The sequence below is a fragment of the Salmo salar genome, chromosome 09, assembly GCF_965601325.2.
Source record: "Salmo salar chromosome 09, fSalSal1, whole genome shotgun sequence".
In the NCBI taxonomy this organism is placed as follows: Eukaryota; Metazoa; Chordata; class Actinopteri; order Salmoniformes; family Salmonidae; genus Salmo; species Salmo salar.
The window spans coordinates 78,791,150-78,813,044 of NC_138299.1; the positions used below are offsets into that span (position 1 = coordinate 78,791,150).

The 21,895-nt window shown below is 42.7% G+C and overlaps 2 protein-coding genes across 5 annotated transcripts in view; both read right to left on the reverse strand.

Annotated features, from left to right (window-relative positions):
- LOC106611857 (protein diaphanous homolog 1) overlaps nucleotides 1-20,012 on the reverse strand; it is a 63,234-nt gene extending 43,222 nt beyond the window's left edge. For 2 of the 4 annotated variants that reach the window (XM_082955950.1, XM_082955949.1), the window contains exons 1-2: nucleotides 15,188-15,567; nucleotides 14,801-14,923 (exon numbers count right to left, since the gene is read on the reverse strand). In XM_082955950.1, the coding sequence (XP_082812076.1) occupies nucleotides 14,801-14,905 (105 nt within the window). In that variant the 5' untranslated portion in view covers nucleotides 14,906-14,923; nucleotides 15,188-15,567. Of the gene's footprint in view, nucleotides 1-14,800; nucleotides 15,568-19,932 lie in introns of those variants that run through there. The other 2 variants (XM_082955951.1, XM_082955952.1) reach the window with 2 other exon arrangements.
- Nucleotides 18,667-21,603, reverse strand: smim32 (small integral membrane protein 32). Its single transcript, XM_045724003.2, has 2 exons — nucleotides 20,602-21,603; nucleotides 18,667-20,343 (listed from the first exon to the last, which is right to left on the reverse strand). Exon 2 carries the CDS (start codon nucleotides 20,315-20,317, stop codon nucleotides 19,973-19,975), a length of 345 nt encoding a protein of 114 aa, XP_045579959.1. The 5' UTR covers nucleotides 20,318-20,343; nucleotides 20,602-21,603; the 3' UTR covers nucleotides 18,667-19,972.
- Nucleotides 21,604-21,895: the final 292 nt, after the last annotated feature.

Genomic DNA, 21,895 nt, shown 5'->3' on the forward strand with positions numbered 1-21,895 from the left:
TAAAATCGAACACGCCGCCATGCAATCTCCATAGACAAACATTGGCAGTAGAATGGCCTTACTGAAGAGCTCAGTGACTTACGATGCCACCTTACCAACAAGTCAGTTTGTCAAATTTCTGCCCTGCTAGAGTTGCCCCAATCAACTGCAAGTGCTGTTGTTGTGAAGTGGAAGTGTCTAGGAGCAACAATGGCTCAGCCGTGAAGTGGTAGGCCACAAGCTCGCAGAACAGGACCACTGAGTACTGAAGTGTGTGAAAATTGTCTGTCCTCGTTTGGAACACTCACAACCCAGTTCAAAACTGCCTCTGGAAGCAACGTCAGCACAATAACTGTTCGTCTGGAGCTTCATGAAATGGGTTTACATGGCTGAGCAGCTGCACACAAGCCTAAGAACACCATGCGCAATGCCAAGCGTCAGCTGGAGTGGTGTGAAGCTCACTGCCATTGGAAACGCGTTCTCTGGAGTGATGAATCACGCTTCACTATCTGGCGGTCTGACGGACAAATCTGGGTTTGGCCGATGCCAGGAGAACGCCGCCTACACTAATGCATAGTGCCAACTGTAAAGTTTGGTGGTGGAGGAGGAATAATGGTTTGGGGGTGTTTTTCATGGTTCGGGCTAGGCCCCTTAGTTACAGTGAAGGGAAATCTTAATGCTACAGCGTACAATGACATTCTAGACAATTCTGTGCTTCAGTTTGGGGAAGGCCCTTTCCTGTTTCAGCATGACAATGCCCACGTGCACAAAGCGGGGTACATACAGAAATGGTTTGTTGAGATCGGTGTACAAGATCTTGACTGGCCTGCACAGAACCCTGACCTCAACCCCATCTAACACCTTTGAGATGAATCGGAACGCCGACTGTGAGCCAGGCCTAATCGCCCAACATCAATGCCCAACCTCACTAATGCTCGTGGCTGAATGGAAGTCCCAGCAGCCATGTTCCAACATCTAGATGAAAGTCTTCCCAGAAGAGAGGAGGCTGTTATAGTAGCAAAGGGGGGGACCAACTCCATATTAATCTCCATGATTCTGGAATGAGATGTTGGACGAGCAGGAGTGCACATACTTTTGGCCACGTAGTCAAATCATAGACGTATGTTTCACAAGTTTGGATAGCACAGTACAATACAGTAAAGAGAAGTATAGTAATGTACTGAACTCTGCTGTGTTGAGCTGTGATGTCCAAACATAGGAGGATGACGTTCATAGTATAGATCAGACAGGGACCCATGCTGTTACCGTAACTCATCTACCAGATGTAATTCCACTTCACTGACTGTAGTTCAATAACCAAAATATACTCAACAAAAATATAAACGCAACATGTAAAGAGCTGGTCCCATGTTTCATGAGCTGAAATAAAGATCCCAGAAATGTACCATATGCACAATAAGCTTATTTCACAAAAAGGTTTTGCACATCCCGTTAGTGAGCATTTCTCCTTTGCCAAGATAATCCATCCACCTGACATGTGTGGCATATCAAGAAGCTGATTAAACAGCATGATCATTACACAGGTGCACCTTGTGCTGGGGACAATAAAACAGCACTCTAAAATGTGCAGTTGTCACAACAAAATGCCACATAGGCCTCATGTTTTGAGTGTGTGTGCAATTGGCATGCTGACTGCAGGAATGTCCACCAGAGCTGTTGCCAGAGAATTTAATATTCATTTCTCTACCATGTCATTTTAGAGAAACTGGCAGTACGTCAACCGGCCTCTCAAACGCAGACCACGTGTAACCACGTCAGCCCAAGACTTCCACATCCGGCTTCCTCACCTGCAGGATCGTCTGAGACCAGCCACCTGGACAGCTGATGAAACTGTGGGTTTACACAATCTAAGAATTTCTGCACAAACTGTCATAAACCATCTCAGGGAAAGTTATCTGTGTGCTCGTTGTCCCCACCAGGGTCTTGGCCACTGGCATGCTGGAGAAGTGTGCTCTTCATGGATTAACCCTGATTTCAGCTATACGGGGCAGATGGCCGACAGCGGGTATTGCGTTGTGTGGGTGAGCGCTTTGCTGATGTCAACATTGTGAACAGCGGTAGTGAGGTTGTGGTATGGGCTGGTATAAGATGCAGACAACTAAAACAATTGCATTTTATCAATGGAAATTTGAATGCTCAGATATATCGTGACGAGATCCTGGAGGCTTATTGTCGTGACATTCCTCCTCCACCATCACCTCATGTTTCAGCATGATATTGCATGTCCCCATGTAGCAAGGATCTGTAAACAATTCCTGGAAACTGAAAATGACCCAGTTCTTCCATGGCCTGCATACTCACCAGACATGTCACACATTGAGCATGTTTGGGATGCTCTGGATCGACGTGTGCGTGTTCCAGTTCCCGCCAATATCCAGCAACATCACACAGCCATTGAAGAGGAGTGGGACAACATTCCATAGGCAACAATCAACAGCCTGATCAACTCTATACGAAAGAGATGTGTCGCGCTGCATGAGGCAAATGGTGGTCACACCAGATACTGACTGGTTTTCTGATCCACGGCCATACTTTTTTTTTTAAGGTATTTGTATTCCCAGTGATGTGGAATACATAGATTAGGGCCTAACGAATTTATTTCAATTGGATGAATTCCTTATATGAACTAACTATAAAATTGTTGCATGCTGCGTTGATATTTTTGTTCAGTGTCGATTTTTTCATATCCAACACCACATTCTTTATGCAGACATCTTTGAATCTTAATTCAGAGCAGATATTTAAGAGAGTTTTTTGAAAACGTGGTAGCATAGAAACCTGAGGGAGATTTGACCATACATCTGTTACAAAGACCTGAATCTGCACAGTTCTTCCACTCAATTTGCTTTTGTACATTTCTCAGTGGAAACTGTTAAAATTAGTGCATAGAGTTGTATGGTTTGTCAAACTGAAGTCAATGGTTTTTATTTGGTGTACATTTTAAAGTGAAAAAAACTAGTCAAAGCATAATTCTGTTAACGTGGAATTGCCCCTATGCAGTCACAGAACCCACAGCCTGGTTCTCAGCAGCTTGATCTGACTGTCTGAAAACCCTGCTCCACACATCCCTGTCCAGTATTGACCCTCCAGGACACGTACAACTTTCCTCCCACTAATTGGCATGGCTCCAGAGTGAGTAGGTTGACAGCTGGGTACTTGCACTCGGACTGGGAGACAAGGCTCACAGCTTATCACAGCTGTTCCAGGAGAATGGGGAGACGCCTGCAGTGAGGAAGTGTCCATTTCGATAATGCTCCAAACCCAAAGCCTGAGTCTCCGTAATGAGGAGGCTGCATAGAGCAGTTTCACACCGTGTACCTGTTCACCCACACAGAGCATGTATCAGCAGAATCTCACACACACACACAGCTAATATTCATGCCCAGTGTTTGATAAGGCCCTCTCTATAGAAACAGAGTGTTCCTAGAAGCCCACATACCAAAACCAACTTTTTATCTTAGTTTTTTCTCCCATGATCCCTCTTATCTATCGATGTCTCTCTCCTTGTCCTTTGCCCCTCTAAACCCATCTCTCGATTGATTGTTAGTTTCTGTACAGGGCATTCGGAAAGGATTCAGACCCCTTGACTTTTTCCACATTTTGTCCCCCCCCCATCAAAAATGCACACAATAGCCCATAATGACAAAGCAAAAACTGTTTTTGAAAAATGTTTGCAAATGTATTAAAAATACAAAACTGAAATCTCATATTTAGTATCTCCCATTCTTCTCTGCAGATCCTCTCAAGCTTTCTCAGGTTGGATTGGGAGCATCACTGCACTGCTATTCTTAGGTTTCTCCAGAGATGTTCCATCGGGTTCAAGTCTGGGCCACTCAAGGACATTCAGAGACTTGTCCCGAAGCCACTCCTGTGTTGTCTTGGCTGTGTGCTTAGGGTCGTGGGATGTAAACCTTCACCCCAGTCTGAGGTCCTGAGCAGGTTTTCATCAAGGATCTCTGTACTTTTCTCTGTTCATCTTTCCCTCGATCCTGACTAGTCTCCCAGTCCCTGCCACTGAAAAACACCCCCACAGCATGAAGCTGCCACCACCATGCTTCACTGTAAGGACGGTGCCAGGTTTCCTCCAGACGTGATGCTTGGCATTCAGGCCAAAGAGTTCAATATTGGTTTCATCAGACCAGAGAATCTTGTTTCTCATGATGTGAGAGTACTTTAGGTGCCTTTTGGCAAACTCCAAGTGGGCTGTCATGTGCCTTTTACTGAGGAGTGGCTTCTGACTGGCTACTCCACCATGAAGGCCTGGTTGGTGGAGTGCTGCAGAGATGGTTGTCTTTCTGAAAGGTTCTCCCATCTCCACAGAGGAACTCTGGAGCTCTGTCAGAGTGACCATTGGGTTCTTGGTCACCTCCCTGACCAAGGCCCTTCTCCCCTAATTGCTCAGTTTGGCTGGGCGGCCATCTCTAGGAAGAGTCTTGGTGGTTCTAAACTTCTTCCATTTAAGGATGATGGAGGCCACTGTGTTCTTGGGAGCCTTCAATGCTGCAGAAATGTTTGGGTACCCTTCCTCAGATCTGTGCCTTGACACAATCCTGTCTCGGAGATCTACCAACAATTCCTTCTACCTCCTGGACTGGTTTTGGAAACAGGATGGACCGGAGCTTTTTTTCTTTAACAAATTTGCAAAAGTTTGTACAAAAAAAAGCTGTTTTTGCTTTGTCATTATGTGGTATGTGTAGATTGATGAGCAAATGTTTTTAACTTAAATCAATTTTATAATAAGGCTGTAAGATAACAAAATGTTGAAAAAGTCAAAAGAGGTCTGAATACTTTCTAAATGCACCGTATGTACAGTTATGGTGAAAACTAAGTACACCCCCTGAAAATTTTTATTTTTTTGTACATTTGGAAAGATGTCATCTTCACTTCAACACTATTGACAGATAAAGGGGACCTAATTTAACAAATCACACTGACAGATTATACTTTGCAATAATTTATTCATCAAATGCAAATCCATAGTGCAGAAAAAACTAAGTACACCCCTAACTTCAATAGCTGGTGTTGTCCCCTTTGGCTGAAATAGCTTTGTTTAGCCGTTTCTTGTAGCCCCCCGTATCCCCAACAATTTAAACCCATTTTAAAGGGATACTTCAGGATTTTGGCAATTAAGCCCCTTATCTACCTCCCCAGATTCAGATCAACTCGTGGATGCCATTTTAATGTCTCTGTGTCCACTATGAAGGAAGTTAGAAATACTTTTGCGAGCCAATGCTAACTAGCATTAGTGCAATGACTGGAAGTTGATGGGTATCTGCTAGCATGCTAGAAAATATAGGGGGGGGCTGAGAATGCGAGAGTCAAACACTTTAATACTGACTAATCCCTCAGAACACAAACAACAGCATAACGTCCTCATCATACACACCGTGTCTGACTGTTCATCTACCTGGCCATCCGTCTGTCCGACTGCCCGTCTGTCCTCAGAAGACTCAGAAGAGAGTGAGAGGTTATGACCCCTGATTGACCTCTCTCTGTATCCCAAAGACAGAGCTCTAGCTACCTGAATTGTAACTAAGGGAGAAACAGAGCTTACTGCATCTGTTGCTTGGCTCAGGCCACTTCATGCAATGTTCCGGTTAAGTGTCATGACTAGAGGTCGACCGATTAATCGGAATGGCTGATTAATTAGGGCCGATTTCAGGTTCTCATAACAAATCGGTATTTGGACACCGATTATGGCCGATTACGTTGCACTCCACGAGGAGACTGCGTGGCAGGCTGACTACCTGTTACGCGAGTGCAGCAAGGAGCCACGGTATGTTGCTAGCTAGCATTAAACGTATCTTATAAAAAGCAATCAATATTAACATAATCACTAGTTAACTACACATGGTTGATGATATTACTAGGTTAACTAGCTTGTTCTGCGTTGCATATATTCGATGTAGTGCCTGTTAATTTATCATTGAATCACAGCCTACTTCACCCTGTAGCTCAGTTGGTAGAGCATGGTGTTTGCAACGCCAGGGTTGTGGGTTCGATTCCCACGGGGGGCCAGCACAGAAAAAAAAAAAATGTATGAAATGTATGCATTCACTACTGTAAGTCGCTCTGGATAAGAGCGTCTGCTAAATGACTAAAAATGTAAAAAATGTAAATGATTTAACAAACGCATTCACAAAAAAAGCACTGTCGTTGCACCAATGTACCTAACCATAAACATCAATGCCTTTCTTAAAATCAATACACAGAAGTATATATTTTTAAACCTGCATATTTAGTTAATACTGCCTGCTAACATGAATTTATTTTAACTAGGGAAATTGTGTCACTTCTCTTGCGTTCTGTGCAAGCAGAGTCAGGGTATATGCAGCAGTTTGGGCTGCCTGGCTCGTTGCGAACTGTGTGAAGACCATATCTTCCTAACAAAGACCGTAATTAATTTTCCAGAACACTGAAGGTTGTGCAATGTAAAAGCAATATTTAGACTTAGGGATGCCACCCGTTAGATAAAATACGGAACGGTTCTTTATTTCACTGAAAGAATAAACGTTTTGTTTTCGAATTGATAGTTTCCAGATTAGACCATATTAATGACCTAAGGCTCGTGTTATTATAATTAAGTCTATGATTTGATATAGCAGGCTGACTGAGCAGTGGTATGCAGCAGCAGGCTCGTAAGCATTCATTCAAACAGCACTTTCCTGCATTTGCCAGCAGCTCTTCGCTGTGCTTTAAGCATTGTGCTGTTTATGACTTCAAGCCTATCAACTCCCGAGATTAGGCTGGCAATACTATAGTGCCTACAAGAACATACAATAGTCAAAGGTATATGAAATACAAATGGTATAGAGAAAAATAGTGCTCTAATTCCTATAGCTACAACCTAAAACTTCTTACCTGGGAATATTGAAGACTCATGTTAAAAGGAACCACCAGCTTTCATATGTTCTCATATTCTGAGCAAGGAACTTAAACGTTAGCTTTTTTTACATGGCACATATTGCACTTTTATTTTCTTCTCCAACACTTTATTTTTGCATTATTTAAACCAAATTGAACATGTTTCATTATTTATTTGAGACTAAATTGATTTTATTGATGTATTATAATAAGTTAAAATAAGTGTTCATTCAGTATTGTTGTAATTGTGATTATTACAAATATAAATATATATAAATATTTTTTTTAATATATTCTTATATATTTATATTTCAATAAAAAAAAGCTCTCTTTTATTTTGTGTATGAATTTTTTTCCCTATATTTTATTTTAAATCGGCCGATTAATCGGTATCGGCTTTTTTGGGTCCTCCAATAATCGGTATCGGTGTTGAAAAATCATAATTGGTCAACCTCGTCATGACGCTAACTTAAATTTGCACGGCTGATTTTAGGCATAACGATGCTAACTTCAAGTCAGTGCTAAAATAATACGTTAAACGGATAATCCACCCCCAGAAATAAAAAGCATGAAACTCCTGTCAATTTAATGAAAGCCTATGTTCAATAACAATTTTCCGCATGATTTAACTTAAGTGGTCCGTCTGTGAAATCAGGAAATCGTATAGGAACACGTCCTAGCTACATGCGATGTTTCCTCTAATCTGCAAGCAGGTGTGCAGCTCCCCGGGACTGCCGTGCAGTAGAAATATCAGCCCACACAGACAAGCACTATGTTGAACTTCACTCAACTTTCTAGAGTTTTCCCTGTCAGTTAACACTATCAATGTTTCCCTTTACTGTGGGAACTGTGGTCGAATCAATGCAATATTAACCAACGCAACATACAGAAACAAAACCAACTATACAATACATTTTGTTGTAGGCAGAACGCATGGGAGTAGGATGCTATTGCATTGACACACTACTCAGCCCGTACTCTTCACAGACCGGTGCAACATAAACCAATCAGAACTGCCGTAGGCCTATATACAAATATACCATTGCCATATAGGAGTGTGGATCTGTGCCGTTCACTTTCAACTGGACTATGCTTACAGCATGAGTGGTCGTGAGTAGATGCGCTTGTTTTGATGTGCGCACATTTTTTAAATATCCTTTGCTAGTTAGTGAGTTATTAGTCCAGTTATAGATCATTTGTAGTCAGCAATAGGGGAGTGGTTGCTTCTTACAAGAGCACAAAACGTTCAAAAGCTAGTCAGGTAAAGAGCTTTTGTCTTAAAGGGGCAGTGTTGTATTTTGAGTAAGGCTTGAATAAGCTAAGTGGCCAAAAGGCATAGGGTAGCATAATTTGTTTGATTCTCTGTAATAATGGTATGTAAATAATAATGTATTTTATATAGTGGTTTCTTGCATCAAACACCACAACATTTTCAGTCACCTCCTTGTCTGAAGGACAAGCGGATAAACAGGTTATTGTCAAGCGCTGCATGTTTTTTCTAAAAGTCTCATGTAATGTAAGCCTACATTGAATACCACACATTGGCTGCTGCTGTAGGCTGAATGATAGAGCAGCTATTTCCATGTTAAAATGTTAGGGGATGCATTTCCTCCATTCTGTTTGATTGTAGGCCTACATTATGATCACATAACCACAGTAGTCTACTTGACCACTGTCTAAAACTAACTTACAGCGAGTACAGCCTCAGTGTTCACAGTAAATGCATGCTGGACGTTTGCGCTCTGCAGACCTGAACTTTGCTCAGTGCCCCAAAAAATGAGAGGGAATATTGGCTACATGGTTCTTGTCACTGGAGAGAGCACACTATCACATTTCATAACTAATATTTCGCAATAAAGCATCCTTCACTCATGCTGCCAAACATACCCTTGTAAAACTGACCATCCTACCAATCCTCGACTTCGGCGATGTAATTTACAAAATAGCCTCCAACACCCTACTCAATAAATTGGATGCAGTCTATCACAGTGGCATCTGTTTTGTCACCAAAGCCCCATATACTACCCACCACTGCGACCTGTACGCTCTCGTTGGCTGGCCCTCGCTTCATACTCGTTGCCAAACCCACTGGCTCCAGGTCATCTACAAGAACCTGCTAGGTAAAGTCCCCCCTTATCTCAGCTCGCTGGTCACCATAGCAGCACCCACCTGTAGCACGCGCTCCAGCAGGTATATCTCTCTGGTCACCCCCAAAGCCAATTCCTCCTTCGGCTGCCTCTCCTTCCAGTTCTCTGCTGCCAATGACTGGAACGAACTACAAAAATCTCTGAAACTGGAAACACTCATCTCCCTCACTAGCTTTAAGCACCAGCTGTCAGAGCAGCTCACAGATCACTGCACCTGTACATAGCCCATCTATAATTTAGCGCAAACAACTACCTCTTCCCCTACTGTATTTATTTATTTATTTATTTAGCTCCTTTGCACACTATTATTTCTATTTCTACTTTGCACTTTCTTCCACTGCAAATCTACCATTCCAGTGTTTTACTTGCTATATTGTATTTACTTCGCCACCATGGCCTTTTTGCCTTTACCTCCCTTATCTCACCTCATTTGCTCACTTTGTATATAGACTTATTTTTCTACTGTATTATTGACTGTGTTTGTTTTACTCCATGTGTAACTCTGTGTTGTTGTTTGTGTCGAACTGCTTTGCTTTATCTTGGCCAGGTCGCAATTGTAAATGAGAACTTGTTCTCAACTTGCCTACCTGGTTAAATAAAGGTGAAATAAATAAAAAATTAAATAAATAACGCTTTTAAAACAATTACCTGCATTCCAGATCACCTAATCAGCCAATAGATGGATGTGTTCTAGACAAGTATGGCCATACCATCTGTTTATATCGTCATGACAAAGTAGATATTTCGCTTAGATGTGCCCAACCTAAATAGTGTACCAAATTATTCAACTCGGTTTCTCCTTCAAGTACCATCTTGCAATGCGCCTGTGTGTCTGTGGGAAAGGGCCGCTGTTGCCATAGCAACCGACTACACCTCTGAGAGAGACTCCTAAATTGATTGTTCAGTTTGTTTAGACAATTTTACAGCTAGCTAGCTAGCTACTTCACATGCTGATATTGACTTTAGCATTATTGTGTGTAGCTATGTAGCTAGCTATCCAGCCCAGAGAGAGAGCATTGCATTGTGTTTATTTATTTTTTTGTCAACTTGAGCTGGCAACAGATTTCCACAATTTCTATATATTTTTTTACATGTGTTATTTAACACTGTTAATCATAGAAATGAGTGGTTTGGGGTGGATTAGACAAGAAGCCCTCGAACAAAGCCCCCTCTTAGTGGGTGTCTATGTCTGCACGTCCATAAGAGTATCTGAGTAAGCACTTAGACGCAGGTAGGTAAGTGGCTGCTGATCCTCATAGTTCAACCTCCCTGGCCGTCAGTACAGAGCTACACACACAAACCACTCCCCACTCTAGGGCGAGACAGTGGCAACCATTTCCAATAACACCATTCAAGAATTTCACCATGACTTAAAGATACCAGTTTGGTGTCTCACTCAATTGATACTCTTGGGATAAAATCCAAAATTACAATGGGCAATTTTAAGTTAATTTGACCCTAAGATATCCTCATGTTAAGTCTGGGTGAGGTGAGACATCTTAGTAAGTTGTGCAGCACTCTCCTATTAAACAGCAACAAAAACAACCCAACAAAAAATGAATCAGGAAGTGTGCATTACTATGGTGATGTAACCTGCTGCAGAACCTACAGGTGGCAAAGCCACAGCAGCAAATATGCGACTCCGAAAGGAAATAAAGTCTACCAGCTGGAATGGATAAGTGCTGTCAGGGATCAGTCACACAGAGGATCTAGACGTGGTTGATTGGGCGTGCGTGTACATGACCATGCTTGGGAGATCCAAGCACTATGCACTTCTGATGACTGCACACAGCTCATACACCCTGTGCTAGCCTTCAGCCTGGGAATTACCAGGGACATCACCATACTTAGGTGCCGATATGATATGCACTGTGATTCTCTCAATTCTATATGTATTGCAATTCGATACTGCGATTTCATTGTGACTTGATGTTCCACACATATTGCTCACTATAGGTCTGCTGCAGAGAGACAAGAGAAGGCCATGAGAACATAAAGTTTTAATCAGTCAAGGAAATAAGTGCTAAAAACATGTTGGCTCCCTATTTAAAAAGTAGATTGAGCTATAGGATGACAAATACCTGAATTTTGGTGCAAGTATAGCCGACTAGCGCTAGCTAATGCTAACTACAGTAGCAAACAAAAAAATAAAAATCGATACTTAGTCAAATATGGATATAATTGTCCCAAAATAATATGGCGATATGTAACTATCGATTTCCCCCCACATCACTAACTAGCATGCTGGCCAGCCAGGGTTCAGTGAATAATCCCTTGAACAAACAGGCGAGTAGCTCTGAGTAGGCCTACCACGACCATGAGGATCAGAGGTCAGGTTCTCACCTGAGACATGGGTCAGACTCACTGACAGAGAAACATCATGGCAATTTAACAAGGTGCCTGGGATGACCAGGGGTTAGCTGAGGAATGCCATCCCCTGATACTAGAAGTGTGTGTGTGTGTGTGTGTGTGTGTGTGTGTGTGTGTGTGTGTGTGTGTTGGGGAGGCTAAACATGGCAGGTTAACAGGGCTACAGTTGAGTTACGCCATCCCCTCGTTCATCTCTCTCTGTGTAGGTGTAAGGCCCAGTATGTTTACGCCACGAGGCAGCCCACTACGCCTTCTCAGACAGGAAGCAGCCCACTACGCCTTCTCAGACAGGAAGCAGCCCAGTACTCCATCTCAGACACGAAGCAGCCCAGTACTCCTTCTCAGACACGAAGCAGCCCAGTACTCCTTCTCAGACACGAAGCAGCCCAGTACTCCTTCTCAGACACGAAGCAGCCCAGTACTCCTTCTCAGACACGAAGCAGCCCAGTACTCCTTCTCAGACACGAAGCAGCCCAGTACTCCTTCTCAGACACGAAGCAGCCCAGTACTCCTTCTCAGACACGAAGCAGCACAGTACTCCTTGTCAGACACGAAGCAGCCCGAGACTCCTTCTCAGACAGGAAGCAGCCCACTACGCCTTCTCAGACAGGAAGCAGCCCACTACGCCTTCTCAGACAGGAAGCAGCCCAGTACTCCTTCTCAGACAGGAAGCAGCCCACTACGCCTTCTCAGACAGGAAGCAGCCCAGTACTCCATCTCAGACACGAAGCAGCCCAGTACTCCTTCTCAGACACGAAGCAGCCCAGTACTCCTTCTCAGACACGAAGCAGCCCAGTACTCCTTCTCAGACACGAAGCAGCCCAGTACTCCTTCTCAGTTTAAGAGTATGGTCCAAAATATCAACAGTGAGTTGAGTTGCGTAAACGTATTTACTACCCACACTGGTGCCTCTGGGCCCTGCCACAATAGATGGAGAGGAGGAGGGGATGTGTAGTGACAGAATGGGTAATGGGGAAGAAAAAAATAATTTCCTGCTTCTAATTTTTGCACAACTTCCTGCAACAATATAGACCAAAGAGTCAGAAGGCTTGTGTCTTTGTTTAGCGAATAACAAGCAGATATGTACACGCAGTTACTAACTCAAACTGGCTTCCAATGTCTTGAAACGTAGTAAAGAAACATTGAAATAGTAAAATGAGGTAATAGCTGGATTTGTACTGTAGCCTGATTGTTTTCCTAAATGAAGAGAAAAATGTAAACGAGAAACCGCCCGGGATTCTGTCCAAGAAAAAGGATGTTTGAGAAAGAAAAGCAGAAATGACTCCCATTCTTTCAATACAACTGAAGAGTTTAAAAGGTGAGCCCATGTTGTCACAGAACAGCCCAACAACACACACCAGATACAGTTTAACATTAACGTTCAAACATCTGCAGACCACACACACACACAATAATCCAATATTTAGATTAAACATCTCTTTGCCCTTACTAATGGGACTGTGAGCCCTGCGGCTTGGCGAGGAAGGAACGTGGCATGAGTTCAAAGAACGTGCCAAAAGCAAGCGTTTATCAGTGATAAAATGGAGAGGTGAGATGGACAGAACAAAACATATGTAATGGGTGTTCATTCACTCAACCCAACTGACTGCAACAGAGTAAGCATTCACCATCAAAGACAGGTGGAACCAACATCAGTGCAGTTAAACGTGTGGAACATTCAGTAAACCAAGGCAGTGGGGTACATGCACACAGACAGGAACTTGTTTAACGCCCTAAAAGGGAAGACAGAGGGATTTACTAAAGTTAACTAAGTAGCACAGAATGGCGTGTCCTCTGGTCTTCGCCATCCTCTCACACACACACACACACACGTATAATGCAGAATGCACACCCACACACAGAGACGGTTCTTGACACAGCTCTTCAGCCAGCATGCTTGAAGATCAGAGGCTGTCTCATGTTATCACCTCTGTCACTTTCTCCTCAGTGAGTTGACAAGCTGTGTTCAGCCTGACTGACACTGGGACAAACACCACAGAACACTAACCCAATCCAAGGACTCAACACATGGGCCGACCATAGCGATCATCACCTAGTGGGCTACGTCAGTAGCATAGAGCAATGGATCGATGATCTCCTGATCCATGCCTAACAAAGCTCCATCCTCCACATGCTCATCAGACTCAACAACATGAGCTAAAACGGCCACTGAAGACAACAGAAAGCATGCGAATGTGATGAAATTAAAACCAAAAATGAACAGTCAAAGAGAGGAAAAGGTACAAGTACGGAGAGGATGAGATTCCTGCAGTGCTCTGGCATAGCAGACTTTTATTACACAAGTCACTTATCCAGTTAGGACAGACAGAGCGCACTCGCTTTAGGCTACATACTCTGCAGCTGTATGCATATATCTGACTCAGCCTCATAGCCATGTCATCTCTAACAACACTGCTCTTTTTAATCCACTGTGGAATGTCTACTAATAATATCCATCCCCCTGCAACCCCCCAAATCTGAACCACTCAACAGGTAGAGGTCAAGGGTTATGTTACAGTGTCCTAAAACTAACTGGGTGTGTTCACCATCAGCCAATCAGTGGCCTCCGTCTGGTGGGATGAGCATCAGGTGGGGGCAGTGGTGCATGCTGGGAAGGGTTATTTCTGCTTGAGGTGTGTCCAGGTAGGGTCGATCTAATGACCTCTGTTAGAGCTGAGATGATCAACCGAAAATGACACAGACCACTTATCGTGGACATTTTGCTGACATCGTTCATCACATTGAATTACCCATTCTTGCCATGGGTACTCACTGGCTATGGTACTACATCACCTCCACCAGGTTACTAGTCAGCGCGATGTACCACGTCAGTGTTTAACTCTACGATACAAAGTAGCATATTCTTTATGTTGATGATTTAAATCCATTTCTCATTCAAAATCGTTTCTGTCATTGTGACGTGTAGAAGAAAATGCATTCCATATCTGTAATGTACTTTAAAGTATACTCTGGTTCAATCCGGAGACAGTAACCTGTTAAACCCAAACCGAATTATCTCCAAATCAAACCACATAACTTGCTACCGGGCAACAGTTTCCAAACCCCGAGTCATGCAGTTGGTTACAATGTCACTTAGTGCAACACTTCAGAGTTTCAGCAGGTGGCTAACTAACTACTTCCTCATGTGTTCACAAACCAAGGTTTGACATTAGCCTTGCAGATTTCAGAGGTGTCGGAAAACACGCTGAATACTGTTATAACTGGTCGCAAATTAAATATAATCACAAGCAGGTCTGACAGAGTTACAAGTGATATGATGACAAGCCACTTGTTCTACCAAAAAGTAGCTGTTGATGAGTCCACACTTGTCCAGCATGTTGCCATCAGAGCCCATAAGTGACATTGAACATGAGTGCATAAGCTAGCTAACTCACAATCAGTGAAATATTAATACGTACAAATTTCTTTTTCCCGTCTCCATCTTCATAATTTTTCTTTTCTTTTTTGTCCTTCTTGCTTTTGGGAGCAGCAGCGGAGGCAGAATTCCCCGCATTCGGATCCATTGTGATTTAGACAATTTCCTCAAAGGGAGAACAAAAATAAACTCAAACACACCCGGTGATAACCCTATTTTTACACAAAAACAAACTGACGCCTCGCTACCAACTTATGAAAAGTTGTCCTTTCCGGCAGAACAAAAGGTCTGGGTAGCCCCTGATGCCTGTCTGTCCTCGCCCAACGTTACTGCTTTTGGACTAGTTACTATTAGCGAGTGGCTAGCAGCTAGCTAGCCAACAACCCGAACCCCCCGCCTGTGATGGAAAAAGGAGGGAAATTTAAAGTACCCCCGAACAGCGGAAGGAAAACGTATAGGAGCCACTCTTGACGACTCTTTGTTGTTGCACCAAACACAACTTTACCAGTACTTTTAGTTAGTTAATGTTGCACAGTTGTCGTCCCAAAGACAGCGGTTTCCCGTAATCCTTGCAAATGTTGAGTGCCTCCCTGTCTATGTAGTGGCTAACGTTAGATATCTTAAAACTCGGTGAACATACACGGTTCTTCCTACTACCACAATTGTTTCTATACAACACGGTAGTCGTGTAGTTTCCCCATATTGGTGTCCATTACTGCAACAAGTGAACTTTCTCGAGTGACAACGTTGAAACACATCCACAGTAGTAGTAGTCTTCTTCCTGTCCTGACAACTAGAACGGGTGGGGGGAGCCATGCGCACTACAACTACCCCAGAGAGACTGGACAGATACAGTACATTAGGTTTTCCCAAACTGGGGTACGAGAAATAAAAATGTGATTCAGTTTTTTTTTTATGATACAAAAAATAAATTATCAAACAGTACATTTATATTTTCCAACTGAGGTTTTTTTTCTCGTCTGAGTAGCCTCATTTCACTGACAAAAAAATAAAATGAAACCATCTAGTGTTCAGCAAAATAACAGCACAATGTCAAATACAGGTAGCCTAGTCAAGTAATTAACATCCAATCACATTAACCATTACTCTCTCGCAGGAAACCTTCACTCTTGCGCAGACATTTAGAAACGAAACGTGACAATTTGAAAATAAACCACAGGAGTTTTTTGAGCGAGAATAAAGACGACTTTCGAGTAGTAAGACATGTATAAAAGCGACAGATACAATTAATAATAAGGGGCTAGAAGTGTCTTATATGGTGAGCTACCGAGTGACTATGACAGGCAAGCCCCATACTATAGTGGAGTACTTCATTATTCCTGCTGCTGTGGATATGGCTGGGACAATGCTGGGGGAAAAGGCCCAAAAAACTATACAGACAATGTCTTCATCAAACAACACTGTTTCACGACGCATCAATGACATGGCAGGAGATGTTTTGAAACAATTACTACGCATACAAGCAAGTGAATTATATGTGTTACAGCTGGATGAGTCAACAGATGTGGCGGTCCTGGCACAGCTCCTGGTATATGTCTGCTACATTTAAGGGGGTTCAATTAAGGAAGACATCCTCTTCTGAAAACCACTGGAAACCAGGACAACATGAGAGGATATTTTTATTGTACTGGACAGCTTTGTGACTTCAAATGGACTTTGGTGGTCAAGATGTGTTGGTATCTGCACTGATGGCGCAAAAGCCATGACAAAGTGCAAGCAGTTGCTCCCAACGCCACTTGGGTACACTGCAACATCCACCGAGAGGCTCTTTCTGGCAAAGGAATGCCTGACAGCTTGAAAGACGTTTTGGACACTACAGTGAAAATGGTTAACTTTATTAAAGCAAGGACTCGTGTATTTTCTGCATTATGCAATGATATGGGCAGGGACCATGTAACACTTTTACAACATAGAGAAGTGTGCTGGTTATCAAGGGGCAAAGTATTGACATGTTTTTTTTTTTTATTGAGAGATGAGCTTAAAGTTTTCTTTACTGACCATAATATTCGCTTGTCTGACCGCTTGCATGATGACGAGTTTCTCACACGACTCGCCTATCTGAGTGATGTCTTTTCTCACCTGAATGATCTGAATCTAGGATTACAGGGACTCTCCGCAACTATATTCAATGTGCGGGACAAAATTGAGGCTAGGATTAAGAAGTTGGAGCTCTTTTCTGTCTGCATTAACAAGGACAACACAAAGGTCTTTCCATCATTGTATGATTTTTTTGTGTGTAAATGAACTCAAGCTTACGGACAATGTCAAATGTGATATAGCGAAGCACCTGAGTGAGTTCGGTGCGCAATTACACAGGTACTTTCCCAAAACGGACGACACAAACAACTGGATACATTATCCCTTTCATGCCCTGCTTCCAATCCACTTACCGATATCTGAACAAGAGAGCCTCATCGAAATTGCAACAAGCAGTTCTGTGAAAATGGAATTTAATCAGAAGCCACTGCCAGAGTTTCTTGCCCTGGCAAATCGTACCTACGTGAGAGTGGATTCTCGTCCCTCACTAGCATGAAAACTAAATACAGGCACAGACTGTGTGTGGAAAATGATTTAAGACTCTCTCCAATACAACCCAACATTGCAGTTATGTGTATCCTTTCAAGCACACCCTTCTCATTAACCTGTGGTGAGTTATTCAACATTTTTGATGAACAAATAAAGTTTTATATGTAAGATGGCTAAATAAAGAACAAAATGATTGATTATTATTATTTGTGCCCTGGTCCTATAAGAGCTCTTTGTCACTTCCCACGAGCCGGGTTGTGACAAAAACTCATTCTTATGTTTAATAAATGTATCGCAAAGTGTGTGTGTGGCAGGCTTACAATTATGGCAGAAAACAACATTTCAGAGTGGCTGACCCTGGTGCTAGACGGGGTACGCAGCTGGGACTATAAAATGTTTGGGAATCACTGCAGTAGATGGACAGGTAGAAGGGCCCTCAAGTCATTCTTGTTAATTTGATGAATGTGAACAAAAATTACATGTGAACTATAAAGATGCAAAACAAATGAATCAAATCATACTTAATATAAATAGAAAAGTTGAAGGCTTCATTTAAATTGATTGAAATGTAGCTTTGAATAAAGTAGCCTATAATTTCCGAATCCCCCTCCCGCTATATTTTTGGTGTCACATTTTAGTCGTTCCAGCTCAACTCCAGCATCATTCACTATGACAAAATCCCGTTAGAATGTGTTTGGGGTGTGCTGCATAGTCGATCATTTTAACGATCCCAACATATGGAGTTGAAAAAGGTATTTTACTCAGCCTATGTCTTAAAAACACAAACAGACACAACAATAGAACGAATCCACCTCTGCAGTTCACTGTGATATGGAAATACTATGTTTCCTCATTAGCTTAAATTTGATTTACGATTTCATAATTATTTCACATTTTCCTTGGAGTTCAAGGTAAGACTAATGACCGTCTTAGGCTACCACCTAGTGGTTAAAACACGAACAGCAGGCTCGTTTTATGTCAACGGTTGGCCTGAGTTATCTTCGGGTCATTCAAGTGTCAAGAAAGTTTCACCCCTGTCTAAAACAAATCAAATGATCATGATTCTGAGCACAACAAGTCTCAATGACTCAGCAGTAAACTCGACTAGAAGTATGGGAAGTGGTGGGAAAAGTACCCAACTGGTTTTTACTTGAGTAAAAGTAAAGATACCTTATTAGAAAATGACTCAAGTAAAAGTGAAAGTCACCAAGTAAAATACTACTTGAGTAGAAGTTTTAAAGTATTTGGTTTTAAAAATACTTAAGTATCAAAAGTAAATGTCATTGCAAAAATGTACTTTAGCATCAAAAGTAAAAGTATAAATAATTTCAAATTCCTTATATGGTTAAGCAAACCAGTTGGCACAATTGTTCGTGTTTTTTTATTTGCGGATAGCCAGGGGCACATTCCAACCCTCAGACATCATTCAGAAACAAAGCATTTGTGTTTAGTGAGTCCGCCAGATCAGAGGTAGTAGAGATGACCAGGGATGTTCTCTTGATAAGTGCTTGAATTGGACCATTTTCTGTCCTCCTAAGCATTCATACTTTAGGAATGTAGTGAAGTAAAAGTTGTCAAAAATATAAATAGTAAAATAAAGTACAGATACCACAAAACACCACTTAAGTAGTACTTTAAAGTATTTTTACTTAAGTACTTTACACCACTGAGTATGGTGCTACGTTAGAGTATAGGCAGTATTAACTGTGGTCTATCTTTCCACAATATGTCTTTATCTTTCCTTCAGAATGTGCCGACTCCGTAGATCCAAATCCAGGAAGGGCAGGCCTCCAATTGATGCGTAGTCGACTGTTATTTTCACTTCAAAACTCACAGCAATTTCCATCAAATAATAATCCCACCCATGTGCTCAAATCCATGAAAATGTCTTTATCTAGGCTGGCTGAGGAATTCGTAAAACGCCCCCCCCCCCAAACACACAGGCTACTGCTCTGTGGTGACAAAACTGTCTTGGCATCTAGTGGATATGGAGATACGTATCTCATTCTCCATCAAAGGTATTTTGGAACAACATATTTGAGTGGAGTCGGCGTAGACAGCGAGGCCTCTGGATAAAAGGATAGATAGTCAATTTGGCTTGGGCGATTTATATCAGCGTAAACCATTTGTTCTGCGAGCAATTACACTAGTAAATTGTGAGTGTCGGCTTAATTAAAAAATAAACGAAAGCGCGTAATAAACAGGGATTGCATACATGGAACCTCTTGTCTTGGATATTCATATATCAATCCGTGTCATCGCATCATCATCATCACCCTACGATTTTCATATACCCATATTGAACTAGATGGACAAATATAATATATTTAATCATAGTTTTACACAATACAAAGAATGAAACTTTAAGCTCAGAATTACACAATAGATCTACATAAGAGCGCATTACAGTGCTATAATATAAAATGTTTTATATACAAAAACAAACAAAAAACATACACCATTATATAGACCTACACGTAATGACATTTAGTCCAGTTTGGAACAGGGAGCGTAATAGGTCTCTATCTCATTGTGCCAAATGAACACGTAACGGTTACGCACAGCGTCTGGACTATGCATAGTCAATATAACACATCCCTCCATGAACACATTCATAACACACGTTACCTAATCCTACAGACGTTACCAGCTGAGTTGGTATCGGGTTCTACTTGTAGGAGGTCCGGGCCTCTCTGAGAGACCGATCGTAGGGCATGGAGGCGAAGAAAGAGTTCCTCAGCTGACAGTTGATGAAGAAAACGATGAGCAGCACGAGCAGAAACAGCAACAGACAGATTATCAAGTAGGTGGCCAGGTCCGGTTTGTTCAGCTCCCCGTCCTCCCGCATCCCGCCCCTGCTGCCCGTAGGCCTGAGCAGCGCCGCCATGTTCACCGATCCGTGAGATGCGTTAATGGACACGGTCTCGTGCGTCTGGAGAGCCATCCCTAGGTCGAAGTCTAGTGCCTTGGTTGAATTCAGCAGGATTTGTCTCAACATGACCGCTCGCATCATCGGCCGTCCACCCGGTCAACGTTCAACTGGGAAGGGAGTAAAACAGCAGTTTCTAATCCCAGATCAATGTATTGATAGGCTATATAACGATCAATCATGCACATGTATTTAAACAGTTCACAAACGACCATAAGAACACAATTGGGCTACATACCCCTGTGTAAAATAATGACGCACATGGAAAGACATGGTGTGTCAACACCGCAAAGGAACTGAGCGTCTCTATCCATAATAGCCTACCTCATACGAATCCGTTACTTACTCAAATCAAATCAAATACTTACTTTGGTGTGTTCCGCGTAGTCCCCGCAGGTGAGATGGAGATCCAGGGAAACAGAGCCCGCATTCCTCAGGCTTTGTTTGCTCTGTCCGCTCTCTCCCAGGGAGGACGCGCTCTGGAGAGGCAGTGTTGTTTTGTCACTAAATCCACCGCGCTAACAGACCATATGCCGCCTGTCCTTAAGCCGCAGAACTGAATTTCGCATATCCATGTATGTCTAAGTCACTCAAAATCACCATAGGTTGTCTAGTCTCGTTACCGGTGATGTAGGCCTAAACCGCCATGCAGGTGCTTCTCCCGCCGTAGCGATGAGATTATGAGGACGGAATTCCTCTGATATCATTAACAATTTGAGTCCTTTGATTTCTTCATTGAGAGTTATTACCGTAAACACCAGAGTAGCCTATCTGAACTGTAAGTGACAATGTCGCCCACTATGCAAATTGAATGGCTACTTGGTATAATTGGTAAAGTTTCAAAGGTTGGTCCAAGTGGCTCCTTAGCGCGCTGTAATGTCTTGGTTGGAACGCGGGCAGAGAAAGGGTAGGCAAGGGGCACACCGGTTCACTCCCGGTTCCTTCTCGCGCTCCACTCACGTTCTTATATCCAGGTAAGGTCGATACATCTCGGTTTTGAGTGCCTTCAACTCAAAACGATCCCCTGACGGGAATATCGACCCAGACCCGAAGAGAATGATAGGAGAGAGATAGAAAATGTATAGAAGACATAAATATTCTTCACCAGCTCCCGATAGAGCTCTTTCTCTCTCTCTCAATGTCGTATACAGCTTCCTCCCTGCTTCGGTTTGTGTGTTGTGGGGAGAGGATAGATTGATTACCGAGAGGGGAGAGAGGGAGCGCGCCTGATGGGCTTCCTATGCGCACGGGGTTGGTGAGGAGATGTCATCGGACAGGGATGTGTTAAAGTCAAGCGTGTCATGTGACGCCTTGTCTCCCTCACCCTCACCTTCTCTCGTTTTTCTCCCAACAGGTCTTTCTTCATTTGAGAGAAAGTGAGTGAAACAATTGTTAGGGCAGTGCGGAATCTCTCAGGGTAATTAAAACAGACAGAGAGAGAGAGAGAGAGAGAGAGAGAGCTGAGCTTGGGGAGGTGGGGAGGGGGGCAATTAAAGGAACAGCCCCCAACCAGACATGCAACTAGGCTGAAATCTGAATGCATTTATCTTAACCCTCATGTGTAAACTTGCACATCCAACCCCTCTCCTGAAAATACACATGATGCAAGTACATTCTTCTGGTAGAGCAGGAAAGTTTGTTTTTGTCAGAGAGAGTGGATGA

Coding starts and splice junctions, on each gene's coding strand:
- smim32 (XM_045724003.2), bottom strand. CDS start 20,317: ATGATGCGAGCGGTCATGTTGAGACAAATCCTGCTGAATTCAACCAAG.